Source organism: Piliocolobus tephrosceles, chromosome 9, assembly GCF_002776525.5.
Source record: "Piliocolobus tephrosceles isolate RC106 chromosome 9, ASM277652v3, whole genome shotgun sequence".
NCBI classification, from domain to species: domain Eukaryota; kingdom Metazoa; phylum Chordata; class Mammalia; order Primates; family Cercopithecidae; genus Piliocolobus; species Piliocolobus tephrosceles.
The window spans coordinates 100,820,472-100,840,803 of NC_045442.1; the positions used below are offsets into that span (position 1 = coordinate 100,820,472).

The window sequence follows — 20,332 nt, forward strand, 5'->3', positions numbered from 1 at the left end:
TGCAAATGTACAAATGACAAATGTATAAGATTACTAATTGTAGTATGTTTATCATAGAAGAAAAAAATACCGTTAAGTGTGAATCAATATGGAATTGGCTAAATATGTTATATCTACACAGTGTAATACTATATAAGCTTAAAACTAGATTTCAACAAAGCCTTTGCATTATTTGTAGATAGAATTTAATAAAATATAATGATTCACTAGGTGCAACTAACAATAAACTTATACTTAGATCTACATATTCCAATGAGAATTCATTTCAAATGTGTCATTAAATCTGAACACAGAAATAAATGGGCCTTGAAACCAGCTCTTTAGTTATTGATTCACAAAATATTAAACCAATTTTTTTAAAAATAATTAAATCATGTTGATTATACATTAAACATTTTTAATTTATTTTGTGGCCCTCTTTTGAAAATATCTTATTAATGAACAATATAACTATAGCAAAGAAATGTGCTGTTAATAAATTTTTAATGTTAATTTCACCTCTCTCATTCATTTTCAGATTTTAGTTTTGTGTATGTTGATAATTTATGTAGCATATTAGTACAGAGGTACAGAAGTGTGATTTATAATTTAATATACATCTAAAGAGAATACATGCTTAACTTTATTAATGGAATTTGTGATAAAGTTTGCAGACTGTTGCCTTAGAGAACAGCTCTCACTTGTACAGGAGGCCCTGGCCAAGTTGTGTAGTGAGGAGGGTTGTTGAGAGGAAAAGAGAAAAAATGAGAGATATTAAGGCCCAGAAGACAGTTATCACCTGCCTCAGAACACAAGCATGCAGGATGATACAGCTTTTAGTCCCAAGAAGTAGAATTCTAGCATCTCTAGGTGGTGAGAAACAAAGGACTAAGAATTTTTCTTTCTCTAACACTCTAAAGAAAGGTTCTTGAAGGAAACTTGCGCCTTGTTAGAATCAGACATGGCTTCAGCGGATGCAGGTCGCTCACTTGAGCTGCCAGCCACCGACTAAGTAAGTGAAGCAGTGTTTCTTCCGCAGACTCACCTGAGAAATCAGCCTCTGGGGCAGGCACCGGGAATCTGCCTTGTCAGTAAGACCTGAATTACTCTTATGAAGCCACCTGTCCCTGAGAACCAGCAATGGCAGGTTCTTAAAGGATGCAGGACATGATGCTTGGGGTTATCATTGCTGTTGGTTTTGTTTTGACTTGTTTGACATCAGTAAAATTCCAAGGCAGGGGATGGAAACCCACTTTATTTGTAAGTTCTGCATCTTTTATTTTATTTTTTTTTGAGACAGGGTCTCACTGTGTTGCCCAGGCTGGAGTGAAGAGGCATAATCACAACTCACAACAGCCTCAACATCTGAGCCTTAAAAGATCCTCCCACCTCAGCCTCCCAAATAGGTGGGACCACAGTCACACACCACCATGCCTGGCTAATTTTTGTGTATTTTGTAGTGACAGAAGTCTACCTTTGTCGCCCAGGCTGGTCTCAAATTCCTGGCTTCAAGCAATTTGCCCGCTTCACCCTCACAAAGTGCTGGGATTACTGTGCCTGGCCTAAGCTCTGCATCTTAAACCCTCACAGCTTAACACCATGCTGTACACCACAGACTGGCATGTTTTCTCTGAAAAGGACCAGATAATAATATGTTAGGCTTTGTGGTCCATACAACCTCTAATACAGCTACTTAACTCTGCCACTGCAGCAGGAAATCAGCCACCAACACTATGTTACCAAATGGGTGTAGTTATGTTTCAATACAACTTTACATACAAAAGCAGACCTAATTTGCTGACCCTTGCTATTCACATTTGTAATGTGTGTGCTCCTCATGAAACACAGTTCTTACCTTATGGCTTAGTTACCTTAAAGCCCTGCTTGTTACTTGGTGTGGTGGCCTTGCTGACGACTACTTAGCCCTGTTTTGGGCCTAGCCTTTCAATGCAGCAATCCAGCCCCAGGGAGAGAAACTAATGACTGGAGAAGTTTCTAGGCAAGTGCAGAAAATGACACGGGATGAACATATGGATGAACATCAAGTTCAGGATCCCGAGCAGGTGTCAGAAATTTCACTTCACCCCATCCCAGCAAGGCTGCTGTATTTGGGGAAGACATTCTTTTAAGAGAGGAGGATATTGTGGAAAATCAGTAGGCAGCAGGAGACAGCTCTCTTGATCCTACTCCCATTTCAGATGCTTCCCTGGGGGCCTCGTTATTGCCCCTCTGCTCCCCCAGGTGCTTTCCTCCTTTGGTGAGGCATTGTCCTCCATCCCTCTTGCTCCCCAGTCAGGTGCCAGACTTTTAGGAGGCCCCCCAGAGCACTGGTGGTGAAACCTAGCAAAGCAATGCATTTGCCATCTAAGATAAAACACTGATACTTTGGAAGCAACGCTCCCACATTTTGAATTGCATCGAGAAAAGAAAATGAAAGATTAAGTGCTTAATCTTCACCCTTCAATAAACCCCCAAACAATGAATCTTAAATTTGTCCCTACAGGCCCGCGTGTCTTTCATCTCTGGCTGAAATGGAGTGTCTGCTTCTACACATCCAGTTGATCCTTGAACAAATGCAGGGGCCAGGGGTGCCAACCCCTGCTCAGTTGAAAATCTTGCACTTAACTTTTGACTCCCCAGAAGCTTAATGACTAATAACTTACTGCTGACGGGAAGCTTTACTGATAACATCAACAGCCAATCCACACATATTTTGTATGTTCTATGTCTACACTGGGTTCTTACAATAAAGTAAGCTAGAGAAAAGAAAATGTTATTAAGAAAATCATAAGGAAGAGAAGATATATTTACTATTTGTAAATATTAGCTATTTGCTAACAGTAAATATTTACTATTATATTATATTCACTATTTGTTAAGTGGAAGTGGATCATCATAAAGGCCTTCATCCTGGTTGTCTTCACACTGAGCAGGCTGAGGTGGAGGAGGAGGAGGAGGAGGAGGAGGGGTTGGTCTTGCTGTCTCAGGGGTGGCAGAGGCAGAAGAAAATTCAGGTATAAATGGACCCACGCAGTTCAAACCTATGTTGTTCCAGAGTCAGCAGTATAGGGAATGTTTCGCCCTTGTATTCTATTCTTTATTCATAGAATTAAAATAGAAATCCTGAAAATGCCCCCTGTGGTTTTCACCTGGATGTGTATTAAGAAGTGTTAATTTTTTCGCTTGCTTAACCCTGAGAACACAGCATTGACTTGAAAGTTACTGTATGGAAAAGCACTAAGGAAACAGCCTTCAGTCGCTTTCCTTCCCTGGACTGTAGAGTGGCCGGTTTTGCCTGATGGTGGTTCCGAATGACCGAAGTGACAGGCAGCACCTAGGCAGGGCTGTGCACAGTCACCGCCGCTGGGTTTCAAAGTTTCCGAATCAAGATCGTCTGACTCGGTCTCCGCTCTTTGGCAGGTTCTGTCTCCAGCAGGCTTTGAGGATGAAGGCCGCGGGTATTCTGACCCTCATTGGCTGCCTGGTCACAGGCGCTGAGTCCAAAATCTACACGCGCTGCAAACTGGCAAAAATATTCTCGAGGGCTGGCCTGGACAACTACTGGGGCTTCAGCCTTGGAAACTGTGAGATTCTTTCTTTCCTCCTCTCTCTGTCCTTGGCCTCTCCCCTGAGATGCTGAAGGTCCTGGCTACACTCCCTGCTGTGTCTTCCCAGCTAACCATGCTCCGCCCTCACCGCACCCAGGGGTGGCTGCTGGCCTAACTGTGGCTCTCTGGGTCTCCTCTCCTTCCTCCCCTGCCCCTCATTTCCTTATTCCTGGAGTCCTGCCCTTATGACACCAGCCAGGGAAGGGGAAAATAACGCCACCTTTGCTGGCATTGTGGGGAGGGAGGAACCTGACTTTTGTTCTAGGTTAAGCTCAGCCCCTGACTAGGTGTGCAGCTTCAGGTGCGCCATCCCAGCCCCCAATGTGCCCCCGGTGTGCCCCCTGGGTGCACACCTGCCCCCCTCTGCCCCAAGGTGTATTGGGAGGAAACAGTCAGGTAACAGGGATAAGGAAACTCACCCTCAGACCAGGCTTACAGCAAACAATGCGCTTCCTTTGCTGACATTTCTGGCTTTGCCCCTCCAGGGATCTGCATGGCGTATTACGAGAGCGGCTACAACACCACGGCCCAGAGGGTCCTGGATGACGGCAGCATCGACTACGGCATCTTCCAGATCAACAGCTTCACGTGGTGCAGACATGGAAAGCTGCGGGAGAACAACCACTGCCACGTCGCCTGCTCAGGTGAGGCTCTGACTTTCAGCGATGCCATCCCGGGGACCAGGCGAGAAAGACGACAGTGGGATCACCAACCACGTTTTGCTTTAACTAAAATGTGAAATTCAGGCTTGCAAATAGGTATGTTCCAGATTGGTAAATTATGCAGCAGTTTCCAAGGTGACACCCAGGATCCTGCGGCTGACTTATCCAAAGATGACTTATTCCTTGTAGGACAGTTTTATGAAGCCCTCCCCTAAAGCAGGGGAATAGACAAACAACCCCACTGCCCTTTCATGTATAGAGATATTTGATGTCTGCAGTAAGAAAAATGAAGCTGCCTGCCAGCTGCTTTCCATAAGCAATTCACTCAGAGGATACAATATGTAGTTCTTTGAACGGAATGAGATGAATACTCTTTACATTTCTTTCTCTTTTCTTTTCTTCTCTTTTTTTTTTTTGAGACAGGGTCTCACTCTGTTGCCCAGGCAGTACATTCATAGCTCATTGCAGTCGTGACCTCCAGGACTCAAGCAACCTTCCCTCCTCTGGGTGGCTAGAACTATAGGCATATGCCCAACTATTTTTATTATTATTTTTTGCACAGACAGAGTCTGTCTGTGGGGTCTCGCTATGGGGTCTCACCCAGGCTGGTCTTGAACTCCTGGCCTAAGGTGTCGACTTCACTCTTGTACTTTACATGGCAAAAGGGACTTTGCGGATGTGAGGAAGGATCTGAGCTTGAGCAAGAGAGATTAACCTGGGCAATGTGGGTGAAGCCAATCTAATCTCATGAGTCCTAGAAGGAGAGAATCTTGCCCAGCATACCAAGTCATTAAAACAGCATTGAATTCACTCAGAAAGGAAGTTAGGTCTCTATTGCTGCCCTAACAAATGACCCCAAACTTAGTGGCTTAAACACCACAAAATTTCCTTAGTTCTCTAGGCTGGAAGAGTGCCAAGGGATTCACAGAGCTGAAGTCAAGGGGAAGATCCATGTCCTTGCTCATTTGGGATTTGGCAGAGTTCAGTTCCTTGTCGGTGTCGAACTGAGATCCCTGTTGCTTGCAGGTTGTCACCCAAGGGCCATTCCAGGCTTCTCGGGACCACTCACACTTGACTCATGGCCCCTTACTCCATCTTCACAGCCAGCAATGATGGGTCGAGTCGCTCTCACACTTTGAATCTCTCCTCCTTCTTCTGTCATTGGATTCCTCCGTGACCACAGCTGGGCAAGATTCTCTGCTTCTAACAACGCATGCAAAGCCCCTTTTGCCATGTAAGGTACAAGAGTGAAGTCAGAGGGTAACCTTAGGCCAGGAGTTCAAGACTAGCCTGGGTGAGACCCCACGGCAAGACCCCACGGCCAGACTCTGTCTCCACAAAAAAATTAAAAATAGCCACGCATATGTCTGTAGTTCTAGCCACCCAGAGTGCATTTTCTGAGAACCAAGTTGTTAAATTTTTTATCTCCTATATCATAAAGAATCCTGACTGGAAGACAGAAAAAATGCAAACTGGGATATTGGAAGAGAATGTTAATAAAGACCGTACTTACAAAGATCTGATCAAATCATAGAAAAACCATGGCAATAGTGAAGTGAGGGATTAGGAACCCCTCGCCCAAAGAGGAGTGGAAAGAGAGCTGTGACCAGCACTGTGGTACAAAAGGTCTGCAGGGAGAGGTCTGCCTTCTAGGATCTGAGATCTTCCCTCAAGTAGGATCTGAGATCTTCCCTCAAGGGACGTGACTTGTGCTGAGTGACCTGACAGAAAAAAAGCTGGAAGATACTATATGTATATCCCAACCTCAGTGTCCTTTCTCTGTTCCTTCCCTGCTGATGCCTACTCCTCCAGAAGTCAGAGGACATGGGAATCCATTGACGCCAACTGTGTGGGTCGGCCTCCGAGTGCACAGAGCATGGTGGAGAAAGGTAGAGAGTGGATCCGTCAGGGCAAAGATGACATATTCAGCTCAGCTCCCATGCACCCTCTCTCACAAAACTATAGTAAAATGTGCTCCACCAAAAGGATAAACTAAAACAATGAAGAGGAAACAGTTCAGAAAACAAGGGACTCGATAAGGGAGAAAGGCAAGAGGAATGCCAGTCTGAGAGTGAAGGATGATCCCAGGATGAGCTTTTATTACAGATTTCTAGTTACATCTCATTAAGGTCGGAGAATATGGTCTATAACAGCGGCCCCCAACCTTTTTGGCAACCAGGGAACAGTTTGTGGAAGACAAATTTTCCATGGACCAGGGGAAGGAGGATGGTTTCAGGATGATTCAAATGTATTACACTTATTGTCCACTTTATTTCTATTATTATTACCTTGCAATATATAAGGACTAATAATGCAACTCACCATAATGTAGAATCAGTGGGAGCCCTGAGCTTATTTTGTTGCAACTAGATAGTCGCATCTGGGGGTGATGGGAGACAGTGACAGATCATCAGGCATTAGATTCTCATAAGGAGCACGCAACCTAGATCCCTCACAAGTGAAGCTCACAGTAAGGTTTGCACTCATATAAGAATCTAATGCTTAGCTGTTGATCTGACAGGAGGTGGAGCCCAGGCAGTAATGTGGGAGATGGGAAGTGTCTGTAAATACAGATGAAGATTCACTCACTTGCCTGCCGCTCACTTCCTGCTGTGAGGCCACAGACTCACATAGGTCTGTGATTCAGGGGTTGGAGATTCCAGGTCTATATGATTTGAAACCTTTACTATTTCTTTAACCTTGTTTTACAGCACAGCAAATGTGTCTTACAGTGATTGTGCATTTGGAAAAAATGTGTATTTTATATTTGGTGTGGATGTTCTATAAATGATTGTTACATCCTTTCTGATTTTCTTACTTGTTCTATTATACAGTGAGAAATATATATTGAAATTTGCAACTATCATTTTAGTTTTGCCTATTTCACCTTTCAGTCTTGTCCATTTTTGAAGCTTTGTTCTTAGGCAGATATTCTTTGAGGATTGTTATGTCCTTGTGGTGAATTGACTCTTTTATCACTGGAGTCAATGTTTCTCCTTAATTCTGGTGCTATTTCTCATCCAGAAATCTACTTTGTCTGATAGCAGTATAGCCCACTCTCACTTTCTTTGAGGAAATATTGGCATAGTATGTTTCTTTCCATCCTCTACTTTAAATCCATCTGTGTCTTTATATTTAAGGTGAATTTCTTATAGGTAACGTATGTGTTGCTTTTATATCCATTCTGATAATTACTGTTTTTCAGTAGGAGTGATTAAACCATAAGTCAGCAACTGTTTGCCTAAAGGGCCAAATGGTAAACATTTTAGGCTTTTCAGGCCATATGGTTTAGACTGTTACTACCCAACCATGACGTAGTGTGAAAGCAGCCATAGAAAGTATGTAAATGAATGGGCCTGGCTGTGTTCCAATAAGGCTTTATTTACAGAAATGGGAGGTTGGCCTGTGGGTTATGTCGTGATTAGGCCATTTGCATTTAATGTGATTACTGATCTGGCTAGTTTTTTCTTTTTCTTTCTTTCTTTTTTTTTTTTTTTTTTTTGAGATGGAGTCTTGCTCTGTCGCCCAAGCTGGAGTACAGTGGTGCAATCTCGGCTCACTGCAACCTCTGCCCCCTGGGTTCAAGTGATTCTCCTGCCTCAGCCTCCTGAGTAGCTGAGACTACAGGCACATGCCACCACGCCTGGCTAATTTTTTTTTTTTTTTTTTGGTAGAGAAGGGGTTTTGCCGCGTTAGCCAGGATGGTCTTGATCTCCTGACCTTGCGATCTGCCCACCTTGGCCTCCCAAAGTGCTGGGATTACAGGCACGAGTCACTGCGCCCGGCTAATATGGGTAGCTTTAAATTACATCTTGCTATTTTGTTTTCTGTTTGTGCCATCTATTCTTGGTTCCATTTTTTTCTGCCTTCTTTTGAATTTATTGAATATTTTTTAGTATTCTCTTGTATTTCCTCCATTCGTTTGTTAGCTATACTTCAATTTTGTTTTTAGTAGTTGCTTTAGGGTTTCCAATAGGCATCATTATCTTATTACATTCTACCTTCAAATAACACACCACTTCACATGTAACATATGAGTTTCTTAACAGTATACTTCAGTTTTTCCTATTCTATCCTTTGTGCTGTGTTGTCTCGCATTTTTCTTCTATATCTGTATACCTCACAATGCATTTTTAAAATTTTTTCTTTAAACAATTGTCTTTTAAATAAATTTCTAAATGATAAAGTTTTATAGTATTTATTACATACTTACTATTTCCAATACTCTTCATTCCTTTGGTGGATTTATTTGAGCAGGGAGTTAATTGATATCATTTTCCTTCAGCCTAAAGAACTGTCTTTAACTTTGTTTTGTTTTGTTTTAGAGTAGAGGTCAATTAGCAAGCATTCTCTCTGTCTGAAAATATCTCTGTTTATTTTGATTTTGAGGAAAATTTGCTTTACATATAAAATTCTGGCCTGACAGTTCTTTTTCTCCTCAAGTGGTTGTTGTTGTTTTCAGACAGGGTCGTGCTCTGTCCCAAAACAACACTGTGAGTGCAGTGGCATGATCGCAGTTCACTGCAGCCTTGACTTTCTGAACTCAAGCAATTCTCATGCCTCAGCCTCCTGAGCAGCTGGGACAGGTACGTGTCACCATGCCTGGCTGATTTAAAAAAAAAAAAATTGTAGAGATGGGGTCTCGTCATGTTGCCCAGGCTGGTCTCAAACTCCTGGGCTCAGGCAATCCTCTCCTCTCAGCCTCCCAAAGTGCTGGGATTACAGTTGAGCCACCACACTTGGCTTCAAGTTTTTAAAGATATTCTGTTGCCTTCTGGCTTGCCTTGTGTATGATGGGAAACCAGTGATTTCTTTGTTTGTCCCCAGTATGTATCACGTCTTGTTTTTCTCTAGTTGTTTTTAAGATTTTCTTTTTGTCACTCGTTTTCAGCAATTTGATGATGTGTGATATTTGTGTTTATCTTACTTGGTATTCATTAACATTTTGCATCCCTGAGTTTATAATTTTCATTAAATGTGAAAACATTTCAGCCATTCTTTCTTCTAATGCTTTTCTTTTCTCCTTCAAGAATTCTAACGGCATGTATGTTTGATCACTGATGCTGTCCCATTCATCATTGAGGTTCCTTGTTTTTTAGCCTTTTTCTCTGTGTTTTATTTTCAATAGCCTCCATTGTTATGTCTTCAAGTCTGCTGTTACTTTTTTTTTTTAATGCTAATCTATTAAACTTATTGATTGGATGTTTCTTTTCAGATACCATGTTTATTTGGCATCATAATTTTTTGTATCTTTTATTTCATTTTATTCATGTTTCTCTTTAAGCCCTTCATATAAATAATCATATTTATAAACTTTAAATTTCTCATCTGCTAATACAATCAACTGTCATTTCCGGGTCTTGCCCTTGACTGATCTTTCTCCTGGTATGTGTCACGTTTCCCTGCCTCTGCACAAGGAATCATTTTTTATTGAATATGCACACAGTGTATGTGTTGATGGCTGTTGTGAGTCTTCAAGTCTTGTCTTCTTAGTTTAAAAGAATTTAAACAAGAGACACACAGCAAAGGAGATGTAGCATAAAGTAATTTATTGAGAAAGAGAAAGACTCTTTTGAAAGTTAGGCGCAGAATGGACAGTACACTCTGAGAGAGGGAGATTTCAGGTCTGGCTGCTTGTGAAGATGGGACAGCAAAGACCGGAGCAAGGGATGCTCCCTTTATGAGAGTCTTCCATGGTTATTCATAAGCGGGTAGGAAAAGGTGTTGCTAGTACGCATGTTCTGGGCGGTCCTCTTGGTACATTTGTGTAGTAGCTGTACATGCTTGTTCATACATCTCATGCCTCATTAGCACCTTAAATCTCCACCCAGAGATGTGTTTTTTATTATTATAATGAGCAAGGGGTCAGTCTGAGGACAGGTAAAGTCAAAATGTGCATATTCCCTACAGGGGAAATTCCCTTCTGGAGACAGCTTTGTTAGAATGAGCTGGCCTACATGTAGTGTGAATGCTGAGACTCACGGTGTTGACTGGACGATCACCACAGTTGCCATATCCCGAGGGTGTGGTTGCTTCCTTGACTACTTATGGCGCCTCATATGCGACATTGTTGAGTGTCTAGATTATGTTGTCTTCCTTTAAGGAGTGTTGAATTTCTTTTGCCAACCAGTTAAGTTTATTCTGATCAGTTTAACCCTTTTAAGACTTGCTCTTAAACTTTGTTAGTGAAGTTCTGGATTAGTCTTTACGGTAGGGCTAGTTTAGTCCCACTACCAACGCATGACTACGCATCCAGTATCTCTTTTGTTTTTGGGGTTTTTTTTTTTTCTTTTTTCTTTTTTTTGATGCAGTTTTCGTCTTGTTGCCCAGGCTGGAGTGCAACGGTGTGATCTCAGCTCACTGCAACCTCTGCCTCCCAGGTTCAAGCGATTTTCCTGCCTGGGCCTCCTGAGTAGCTGGGATTACAGGCATGCGCCTCCACGCCTGGCTTATTTTTTATTTTTAGTAGAGACGGGGTTTCTCCATGTTGGTCAGGCTGGTCTCAAAACTCCCAACCTCAGGTGATCTGCCTGCCTCAGGTTCCCGAAGTGTTGGGATTACAGGCGTGAGCCACCTGGCCGACCTAGTTTCTCTTTTGAATGTGCTGAGGATTCAGCAAGGTCTATTACCTCCGACTAGTCAAAAATCAAATGTCTTCCAGCCCTGCATGAGGTTCGTAACTGCCCCGCTCCTGGCAGTAGTTGTCGGCCTAGCCCTGTGGAATTTTACCTATGCATACCCAGTTTGGCCTTCAGTCACGACTGGGTGGAATCCCTTTGCAGATTTCTGCTGCTCTTCTTCTGGGTAGCTCCTGCCTCCCAGGTATTCTTCACAAAATCTGAGCTGCCTTGGCGTCTGATGTCTGTCTCCTCCTTTTAGATGGCCATCCCCTGCCTGGATCTACCTCCCTGGTCTGCAGAGCTCCTCTGGGCAGAAAGTCATGGCAATCACAGGGTTCACTGTGTTTTTCTCTCTCTCAAAGACCATGATCCTGCATTGCCAGTTGTCCAATGTCTGAAAACAATTTTTCATTTATTTTGTCTAGTTTTCTAGTTGTTTACAGTGGGAAGAGAAATCTGTGACTCCATCATGGTCATGTTTGACTTTAAATGCAGATTACTAATTTAATATTGTTCAGCTTCACTCCAATTAAGGACATCTGGGGCAAGGGTCTATCTGCAAGACAATCTTAGATTCTAAGAAATTAAAGTGTCAGAAGGTTCATGGTCAGAGGTAAAATGACACTCATATCTGTTTTCTTATCATAAAGAGCATGAGATTTTCAGGGATAGCTTCAAAATAGAAAACAAGATGTTTGTTCTATATACTAACCACCCCTCCATGGCAGGCTTCCCTTAGCCTCAGGCCAGAGAGGCTTTTATTAGAACAATGTCATTGTGTCCCACATATTATAGAATTAGTGACATTTTGTCATGGGAACCTGAAAAAAGGAGCATTAGGATGTGTATACAAGGTACGTGATGTTATATGCATGTACAGCATAGATACACTTCATGCTCATTTTCTTTTTTTTTTTTTTAATAGAGACGGGGGTTTCGCCATATTGCCCAGGCTGGTCTTGAACTCCTGGGCTCAAGTGATCCTCCCACCACGACCTCCCAAAATGCTGGGATTACAAGCATGAGCCACTGCACCCAGCCCGTGCACATTTTCTGAAGCTAGACAATCTCCTCACTCTCATTCCAAATTATATTCCTAAAATTCCTGCCTACTTTCCCTAAACTATTTGGAGAGAAAGTCGATGATATATTCGTATATATAAAGCATATATAAACACACACATTCATATACCTACACATATACACACACACAGTGTACAAAATTTCTGATGTAATGACAGTATTTTCCCCTGACAACACAGATTTCATTAAAATAAGAGCATTTCAGGAAAAAAATGATTACTGACTATCTAGTCTAGTGCACTTATATTAATCTTATTTCTCATCATCCTGGTATCTGAATTGGCCTCGTCACCTCACAGGGGAAAGAGATGAACATCGAGGGCGTGGTGGCTGCTAGATTTCACTTGGGAGGCAGGAGGATGCTGAGGAGAGACACAGATACTTTGAAGTAGAACTAACGTAACTGAAAATAGGACTGAAGCTCTTTTTGTGTTGATTGTTGCTGTTTTCTGTTGGATGTGGAAGAATAAACGATTCTTTGCTGTTCAATGTAACCCTTTCTTTATTCATGTTTGACTGGACAGAATTGTCTATTTAAACTAAATTGAGCAAAACAATTCTTGGCAGGAATCCTCATTTGAAAAGTGCCATCTTAACTCATGTCTGCCCCGCTGCGGCTATTTCTTTTAAAAATAGCTCAGAGCTGTGTAGCGTTCTTGATTTCCCACCACCCACCTTCTCTAACATGTTTTCAGTTTTCCATTTTTTTCCTTTTTTTTTTTTTTTGACAGAGTCTCGTTCTGTCACCCAGGCTGGAGTGCAGTGGCGCAATCTCAGCTCACTGCAACCTCCGTCTCCCAGGTTCAAGCAATTCTTCTGCCTCAGCCTCCCAAGTAGCTGGAATTACAGGCGTGTGCCACCACGGCCAGCTAATTTTTGTATTTTTGGTAGAGATCGGGTTTTGCCATGTTGGCCAGGCTGTTCTTAAACTCCTGACCTCAAGTGATCTGCCTGCCTCAGCCTCCCAAAGTGCTGGGATTACAGGTGTGAGCCACCGCGCCCGGTCAACGTACTTTCCTAAACAAATTCAGTCATGTCCAATGAGTACTTTCAAAACATCCCAATTGTGCAACAAAATGCTCTAACAACATAGGAGGGGACAAGCAACTGTACGCGGTGTCCGCTTCCTGGTCCTGCATGGCCTGACCCTTTCAGGAATCCTTACAGGGCATTGCCAGCCAAGCTAACTGCCCTGCCCCCAATACAAATGTGCTCTTTCTGTACACGCCTGGGATGACCTCCAATCCCAGAATAATAGAATGTGATCTGCTTCCTCCTCACTGCATCCCTCCAACCCCTAGAGACAGCCCCAAACTCGCGTCTCCCAGGAAATATGCTAGACCACTTCCAAACACAAACCAGTGTCTCAGCATTTATCAAGCACTTATGCACCCGAGATAAAGCGTCTCTAAGTAATTTGAACATATATCAAGGTACCAAATGCTTAAGTTTGGATAACCTCATAGGTAAATAATTACTAGAAAAAATAAAATTATATTTTTATTGTCAACTTTATTACTATATAGTGTTTTATGAGCAGGAATCTTTCCTTAACTGGCCTCTGTTGGAAGAAGGAATCAGAGGAAAACAGAATTTAAGCCCTCTATGGGAATACAGGCTCAATAATTGGGTGCGTGACCCCAGTTTATAGGGATCAAATGGTACCCACAGAAATGGTTGTTCTGAGGACTGATGGAGATTTTGCGTGAAGAGATTTAACATGCGCCTGACATAGAGTAAGATTTCAATAAAGTATTAGCTAGTGTTTTTATCCATTCATCTGTCAACAACTATAATTTTAATTTAAATTATCACATGTTGCTAAATGCCTGCCATATTGGACAGTACAGCTCTTGATGGATATTTTTATGATATTGGGAACTTAACATTGCATTGGGAGCATTTCTCCATATTATTAAACATCCTGGGAAAACATTCAAATGGTTCTTTATTTTATTAAATGAAGGTATTATGATTAATTTGAATATCACTGATCATGAGGCAATTAGATTTTTTCATTGTAACTCTTGTAAATAAAGCTATAGTAAACCACTTTGTAAAGAAATATTTGTCTAGCCTCAAGACTATTTCTTTAGGATAGATCTGGAGAGAGAAATTATTAGGTGAAAGGATAAAAACCTCTTTAAGGCTCTGAACGCATGTTGCTATGTTGGTTTCCTGAGAAGCTGAATCCATTATATTCCCACCAGCAAGTATCCAGGGAACTTGCCTCTCTGTGCCCTTGTCAATATCAAGCATTACCCAGTTCTCTTAAAAAAAAAAAAAAAAAAAAAAAAAAACCTTTGTGTAATTGACAAGCAGAAATGAGATCAAGTGGTTTGAGTATTTTTGTCCTTGGTTGGTGGTTGTGGTGGTCATGGAGATGGGCTTCCCAGATCCCCTGCTAAGGGCAGACATGCCGCCCCTGCTGCAGTTGTGTGATGAGCAGTCAGTACCTGCCACCTGCTTCAGGAGCAGCCTCAGGTGCCACCTCAAGATCCCTTCCGGGGTGGCCCACACCCAGCTACGTGTGAGGCAGAGGCTTGCGGACCTGGCATGTGGGCCCAATTTGGGCCACTGAGATGGGCAGTGCTCACTCGGGAGCTCACGGCTGGGCTGCCCGAGGAATTGCCGGGTCTGCATCACAAATGGACATCTCCGTCTGCCCATCCTGCTTCCCCCCATCCCCTTCCTTTCATAGGTGTGGATTGCTGAAAATTTCTGGCATCTCAAACCCATCTCAGCACCAGCTCCTGGAGGACTCAACTTGCAGTAGAAGTAATGTTGAACTGTGTTTTATTTATTTGCCTTTTTCTGTCACGTTTGTGTTGAGGATCTTAAGGCCACTTCTAACCAAGCAGGATAGTGTGTGGATATCAACTAATACATTTCAATTCAAAGATCTGTTATGTCTGAAAGCAATAAAAAAAATAATAAATGGTGGGGTGTGGTTGCTCATGCCTGTAATCCAGCACTTTGGGAGGTCAAAACCAGAGGATTACTTGAACCCAGGGGTTTGAGACTAGCCTGGGCATCATGGTGAAACCTTGTCTCTACAAAAATAAAAATAAAAAATGGTCAGGCATGGTGGTGCACACCTGTATTCCCAGCTACTTTGAAGGCTGAGGTGGAAGGATTGCTTGAGGCCAGGACATTGAGGCTGCAGTGAGCATAACAGCTTAGGTGATGCCACTGCACTCCAACTTGGGTGACAGAATGAGATTCTGTCTCAAAAAGAAAACAGAAAAGGGAAAGTAATAAAGACAAAAACTCGTGTATTTGATTTACAACTTAAAACTTTCTGCACATGAAAAACACTCTGGAAAAAAATTTTTTAAGACACAAACTGAAAAATGACAATAGACAAAAGTTTAATGTTTACCTGTAAAGAAACCTTATATGTCAAACTAACTCAAATACAAAAAACACTGTACTATCCTGTCTTACTTTTTTCTTAAGAGAGTCTCACTCTGTTCCCCAGGCTGGAGTGCAGTGATGTAAACACAGCTCATTTCAGCTTTGACCTCCTGGGCTCAAGTGATTCTCCCACCTCAGACTCCCGAGTAGCTGGGACCACAGGTGTGTCCCATCACACTAGGCTAATTTTTTGTTTTGTTTTGTAGAGATGGGTTCTTGCTATATTGCCCAGACTGGACTCAAACTCTTGGCCTCAAGGGATCCTCCTACCTCAGCCTTCCAAAACGCTGGGATTGCAGGTCTGAGCCAACACGCCTGGCTTGCGCCTATTTCTTTACGACATAAAGAACATTTTCACATGGCAACTTCTCTAAACACATTTCCAAAAACCCTTCAGGATTGGGCTCTTCCTCTGTCAGGGAGTGCAAGATGAAGATGGTCTTAAAACAAAAACACAGTTCTTTTCATTGTGAAGCAGGTTAACAATAATGAGACTGTGGCTTTGCAGGGAAAATTACAGTTCTTCCAACCTTCCCATTCCAAAAAGACTAAGAAAAGTGAAGTAAACTTCATTTGGGGTCCCTCTCCAATAACAAAGTCTCACCAAACCCTGATGTCTTCTCTTACAGCCTTGATCACTGATGACCTCACAGATGCGATTATCTGTGCCAAGAAAATTGTTAAAGAGACACAAGGAATGAACTATTGGTAAGGGTCTTTCCTTGGGAGACTTCGGCCATCATGGGCAAAACCTAGTGTGTGTACTCATCACAGCTGTGGTGGAAATGACAAACTCACCTCTGCAGAGTGGTGCAACCAATGGAACGAGATCTTGTTTATATTCTCCTCCATCCATGTGCGGGTGTACAGTGAACATAGTAGTACACAGAAGCGGAGAGAAGAGATGGTGTGTTTGGAATTGGTGGGTTCTCAGTCTCACTTCAGGAATGAAGCTGCGGACCCCGCGTTGAGTGTTACAGTTCTTAAAAGATGGCGTGTCCGAAATTTGTTTCTTCTGATGTTCGGATGTGTTTGGAGTTTCTTCCTTCTGGTGGGTTTGCGGTCTCGCTAGCTTCAGGAGTGAAGCTGCAGACCTTCGCAGTGAGTGTCACAGCTCTTAAGGCAGCGTATCTGGAGTTGCTCGTTCTTCCTGTCCAGAGTTGTTTCTCCTGGTGGGTTCGTGGTCTCGCTGGCCTTAGGAGTAAAGCTGCAGACCTTTGGTGGGAGTATTACAGCTCATAATGGCAGTGCAGACCCAAAGAGTAAGCAGCAGCAACACTTACTGCAAAAAGCCAAACAACAACTCTACTACAACTGGCAAGGTACCAGAGAGAGTTGCCACTGCTGGCTCTGTCAGCCTGCTTTTATTCCCTTATCTGACCCCACCCACCCACATCCTGCTGATTGGCCTATTTTACAGAGGGCTGATTGGTTCATTTTACAGAGCGCTGATTGGTCCGTTTTACAGAGGGCTGATTGGTCCGTTTTGACAGAGTGCTGATTGGTGTGTTTACAAACCTTGAACTAGATACAGAGTGCTGATTGGTACATTTACAATCCTTCAGCTAGACACAAAAGTTCTCCAAGTTCCAATAGAATTAGCTAGACACAGAGCACTGATTGGTGCATTTACAAACCTTGAGCTACACACAGCGTGCTGATTGGTGTGTTTACAAACCTTGAGCTAGACACAGAGTGCTGATTGGTGCATTTACAAACCTTGAGCTAGACATAAAAGTTCTCCAAGTCTCCACTAGATTAGCTAGATACAGAGTGCTGACTGGTGCATTTACAATCCTCCAGCTAGACATAGAAGTTCTCCCAATCCCCACCTGACTCAGGAACCCAGCTGGCTTTGCCTGGTGGATCCCATGCAGGGCCACAAGTGGAGTTACCCGCCATCGTCCTAAAGGGTGCCTGTACTCCTCAGCCCTTGGGTGGCGGATGGGGAGTGTTGAGGCGGAGGGAGCGGTGCCTGTTGGTGAGGCTCAGCGGCCGCACAGGAGCCCACCGCAGGAGCGGGCGGGGCGGGGGCGGGGGGGGGGCTGGTGGGGTGCCAGGCATGGCGGGCTGCAGGTCAGGGAGGCGGCTGAGGGCCTGCAAGAATTCGAGTGTGGTGCGGGTGGGCAGGCAGTGCTGGGGGACACAGCGCCCCTTCCGCTGGCTGGGGTGCTAAGCCTCTCATAGCCCAGCGCAGCAGCGCTGGCCAGCTGCTCCCAGTGCGGGGCCTGCCGGCCGAGTGCGGGGCCCACCAACCCCGCGCCCACCGAGAAATCACGCTGGCCCGCAAGCGCCAGGCGCAGCCTGGGTTCCCACCCGCGCCTCTCCTGCCACACCTTCCTGCAAGCAGAGGGAGCTAGCTTTGGCCTCAACCAGCCCAGAGAAGGGCTCCCACACTGCAGCTGCGGGCTTTAGGGCTCCTGAAGCATGGCCAGAGCGGATGCTGAGGTCGAGGAGGAGCGAGGGCTGCTAGCACATTGTCACCTCTCAATGGGATTGGGTTAAGACAATTTGCAATTGTTTTTCTTACGAATGTATTCCAAACAATGGAGAAAGGTGTTTTTCTAAAGTGACTTGGAAAGGGTCAATTGGGTCAATTTGAGAGAGAGAGAGAGAGAAAAAAAAGCTGGAGTTTGCTCTAGATTTGGATAAGATTTTGAGGGTTACAGCAACATTTTGCAGGGAAAGAAAACAAGCAGCAGTGAGAGGAAAGTGAGTAGGTCTGTGTCATGGTAACTCAGCAGAAAGCGTCCCCAGGATTGAGCCTGGGTCCTTGCATTACCTGCTGCTGTGTCCTAGTGAACATTGCCAGCGGGCCACCCACTCAGAGAACCCGAATTTTCAGAGATGTTCGTATGTAATGAAATGACCCGTCCTTACAAAAGTCGATTGCTTGTTGCTGAAGCTAACAATGGCTAGGAGAAAACCAGGAGAGAAAAGTCTGAACAAGGCAAAATGACAGCGTCCTTGGATCTTAGAAGCAAATGAAACCCAACCCAGGGTTCTGCTGGCGATTTTGGTTAATTTCTGTAGGCTTTGAACCTAAGACGATTTGGATTGTCATGCTTCTTTCTGCTGCTCTTGCTTCCTTGTTGTCCTCAGGCAACGCTGGAAGAAACACTGTGAGGGGAGAGACCTGTCCGACTGGAAAAAAGGCTGTGAGGTTTCCTAAACTGGAACTGGACCCAGGATGCTTTGCCACAGCGCCCTAGGATTTGCAGCGAATGTCCAAATGCCTTTGTCATCTTGTCCCGTTTCCTCCCAATATTCCTTCTCAAACTTGGAGAGGGCAAACTAAGCTGTATTTTTAAGAAAATAAATATTTTCGTTTAAATGTTTTCACTCTGACTTGATTCCCTTTTCTTCTTTCTCTCTCTCTTCTTTCTCCCCTCCCTCCCCCCCCCCCTCCCTTCCTTCCTTCCTTCCTCCCTCCCTCCTTTTTTTCAGAGTCTTGTGCTCTGACCCCAGGCTGGAGTGCAGTGCTGCAATCTCAGACCACTGCAACCTCCACCTCCCAGGTTCAAGCGATTCTTGTGCCTCAGCCTCCCGAGTAGCTGGAATTGCAGGCATGTGCCACCACCCCCAGCTAATTTTTAGTATTTTTTATTGAAGACAGGGTTTTGCCATGTTGCCCAGCCTGGTCTCCAACTCCCGAGCTCAATGTGGTCTGCCTACCTTGGCCTCCCAAAGTCCTGGGGTTACAGGTGTGAGCCACCACACCCTGCCCTGCTCAGTTTCAATAATGTCATAATGGCATCATGTTAAGACTTTTAAAATTGCCTCCAAAATGCTCTAGCCCTGGGGGAAACAAACTTCCCTTCTTCATTGTAGGGAGTCCTGGTTCCTGTGGCCATTCGAAACAAGACTCATTCGAAAACAACACTCCCTCATCTTCAGGGCCATCCTCAGAAACAGGATGCAAGCAGAAGGGTGAGGTTAAGAGCTAGGAGCACCTGAGGGGCGGAGCCCCCTTAAGAGTACCCCAGAAGGACCATGTATGCATGCATACCCACACGTCTAGACACCATTTCTCTGTCTACACTCACTCAAGAGATGTGGAGAGACAGGGCAACTGAGATTCACGGTTTGATGATTAAAATTCTCATAAAAGTTTTTAGTTGTATTTTCTGTATTTGTATTCTGCATTTTCCAAGTTTTCCATGACATATCTTGCCATTAAAGAAAACCATCCTCTTTTTTCCAGAAAAAATAAATAAATAGGACTCCCAGTGAGGCACAGTGGTTCACGCTTTTAATCCCAACAATTTGGGAGGCCAAGGTGGGAGGATTGCTTGAGGCCAGGAGTTCAAGACAAGCCTGGACAGCAATAGCAAGACTCCGTCTCTACAACAATTTTTTAAAGCCCTGCATGCATTAGGTATTTGTCCTAATGCTCTCCCTCCCCTTTCCCCTAACCCCCCCAACAGGTCCCAGTGTGTGATGTTCTACTCCCAGTGTCCCTGTGTTCTCATTGTTCCACTGCCACTTATGAGTGAGAACATGAGGTGTTTGGTTTTCTGTTATTGTGTTAGTTTGCTGAGCATGATGGTTTCCAGCTACATCCATGTCCCTGCAAAGGACATGAACGCATTCTTTTTTACGGCTGCAACAATTTATTTTGAAATTGCAGCTTTTACCCCAAGTCCTGCTGGAAAGTCTAATAGGACAAAATAGATAAAATTGCAGCTCTTATCCCCAACATCCAGAGAGTTCCCCATGTTATTCCAACTTCTACTTACATCAAGCTTTTCAAACCTGGCCAAGGATGGCTTTAAATGTGGCCCAACACAAATTAGTAGACGTTCTTAAAACATTGTGAGATTTGTTTGTGATTTTTTTTTTATCAGCACATCAGGTATTGTTAGTGTTCGTGTATTTTATGTGTGGCCTAAGACAATTCTTCTTCTTCCAATGTGGCCCAAGGAAGTCAAAAGATTGGATACCTCTGATTGGAAAACTGACT

At 43.8% G+C, this 20,332-nt stretch overlaps 1 protein-coding gene across 1 annotated transcript; it reads left to right on the top strand.

Moving 5' to 3' along the window:
* The first annotated feature begins 916 nt into the window (after window positions 1–916).
* LOC111546676 (lysozyme-like protein 1) lies at window positions 917–18,703 on the top strand. Its single transcript, XM_023218195.2, has 5 exons — window positions 917–1,070; window positions 3,400–3,563; window positions 4,073–4,231; window positions 15,999–16,077; window positions 18,472–18,703. Exons 2-5 carry the CDS (start codon window positions 3,425–3,427, stop codon window positions 18,539–18,541), a joined length of 447 nt encoding a protein of 148 aa, XP_023073963.1. The 5' UTR covers window positions 917–1,070; window positions 3,400–3,424; the 3' UTR covers window positions 18,542–18,703.
* The last annotated feature ends 1,629 nt before the right edge of the window (window positions 18,704–20,332 follow it).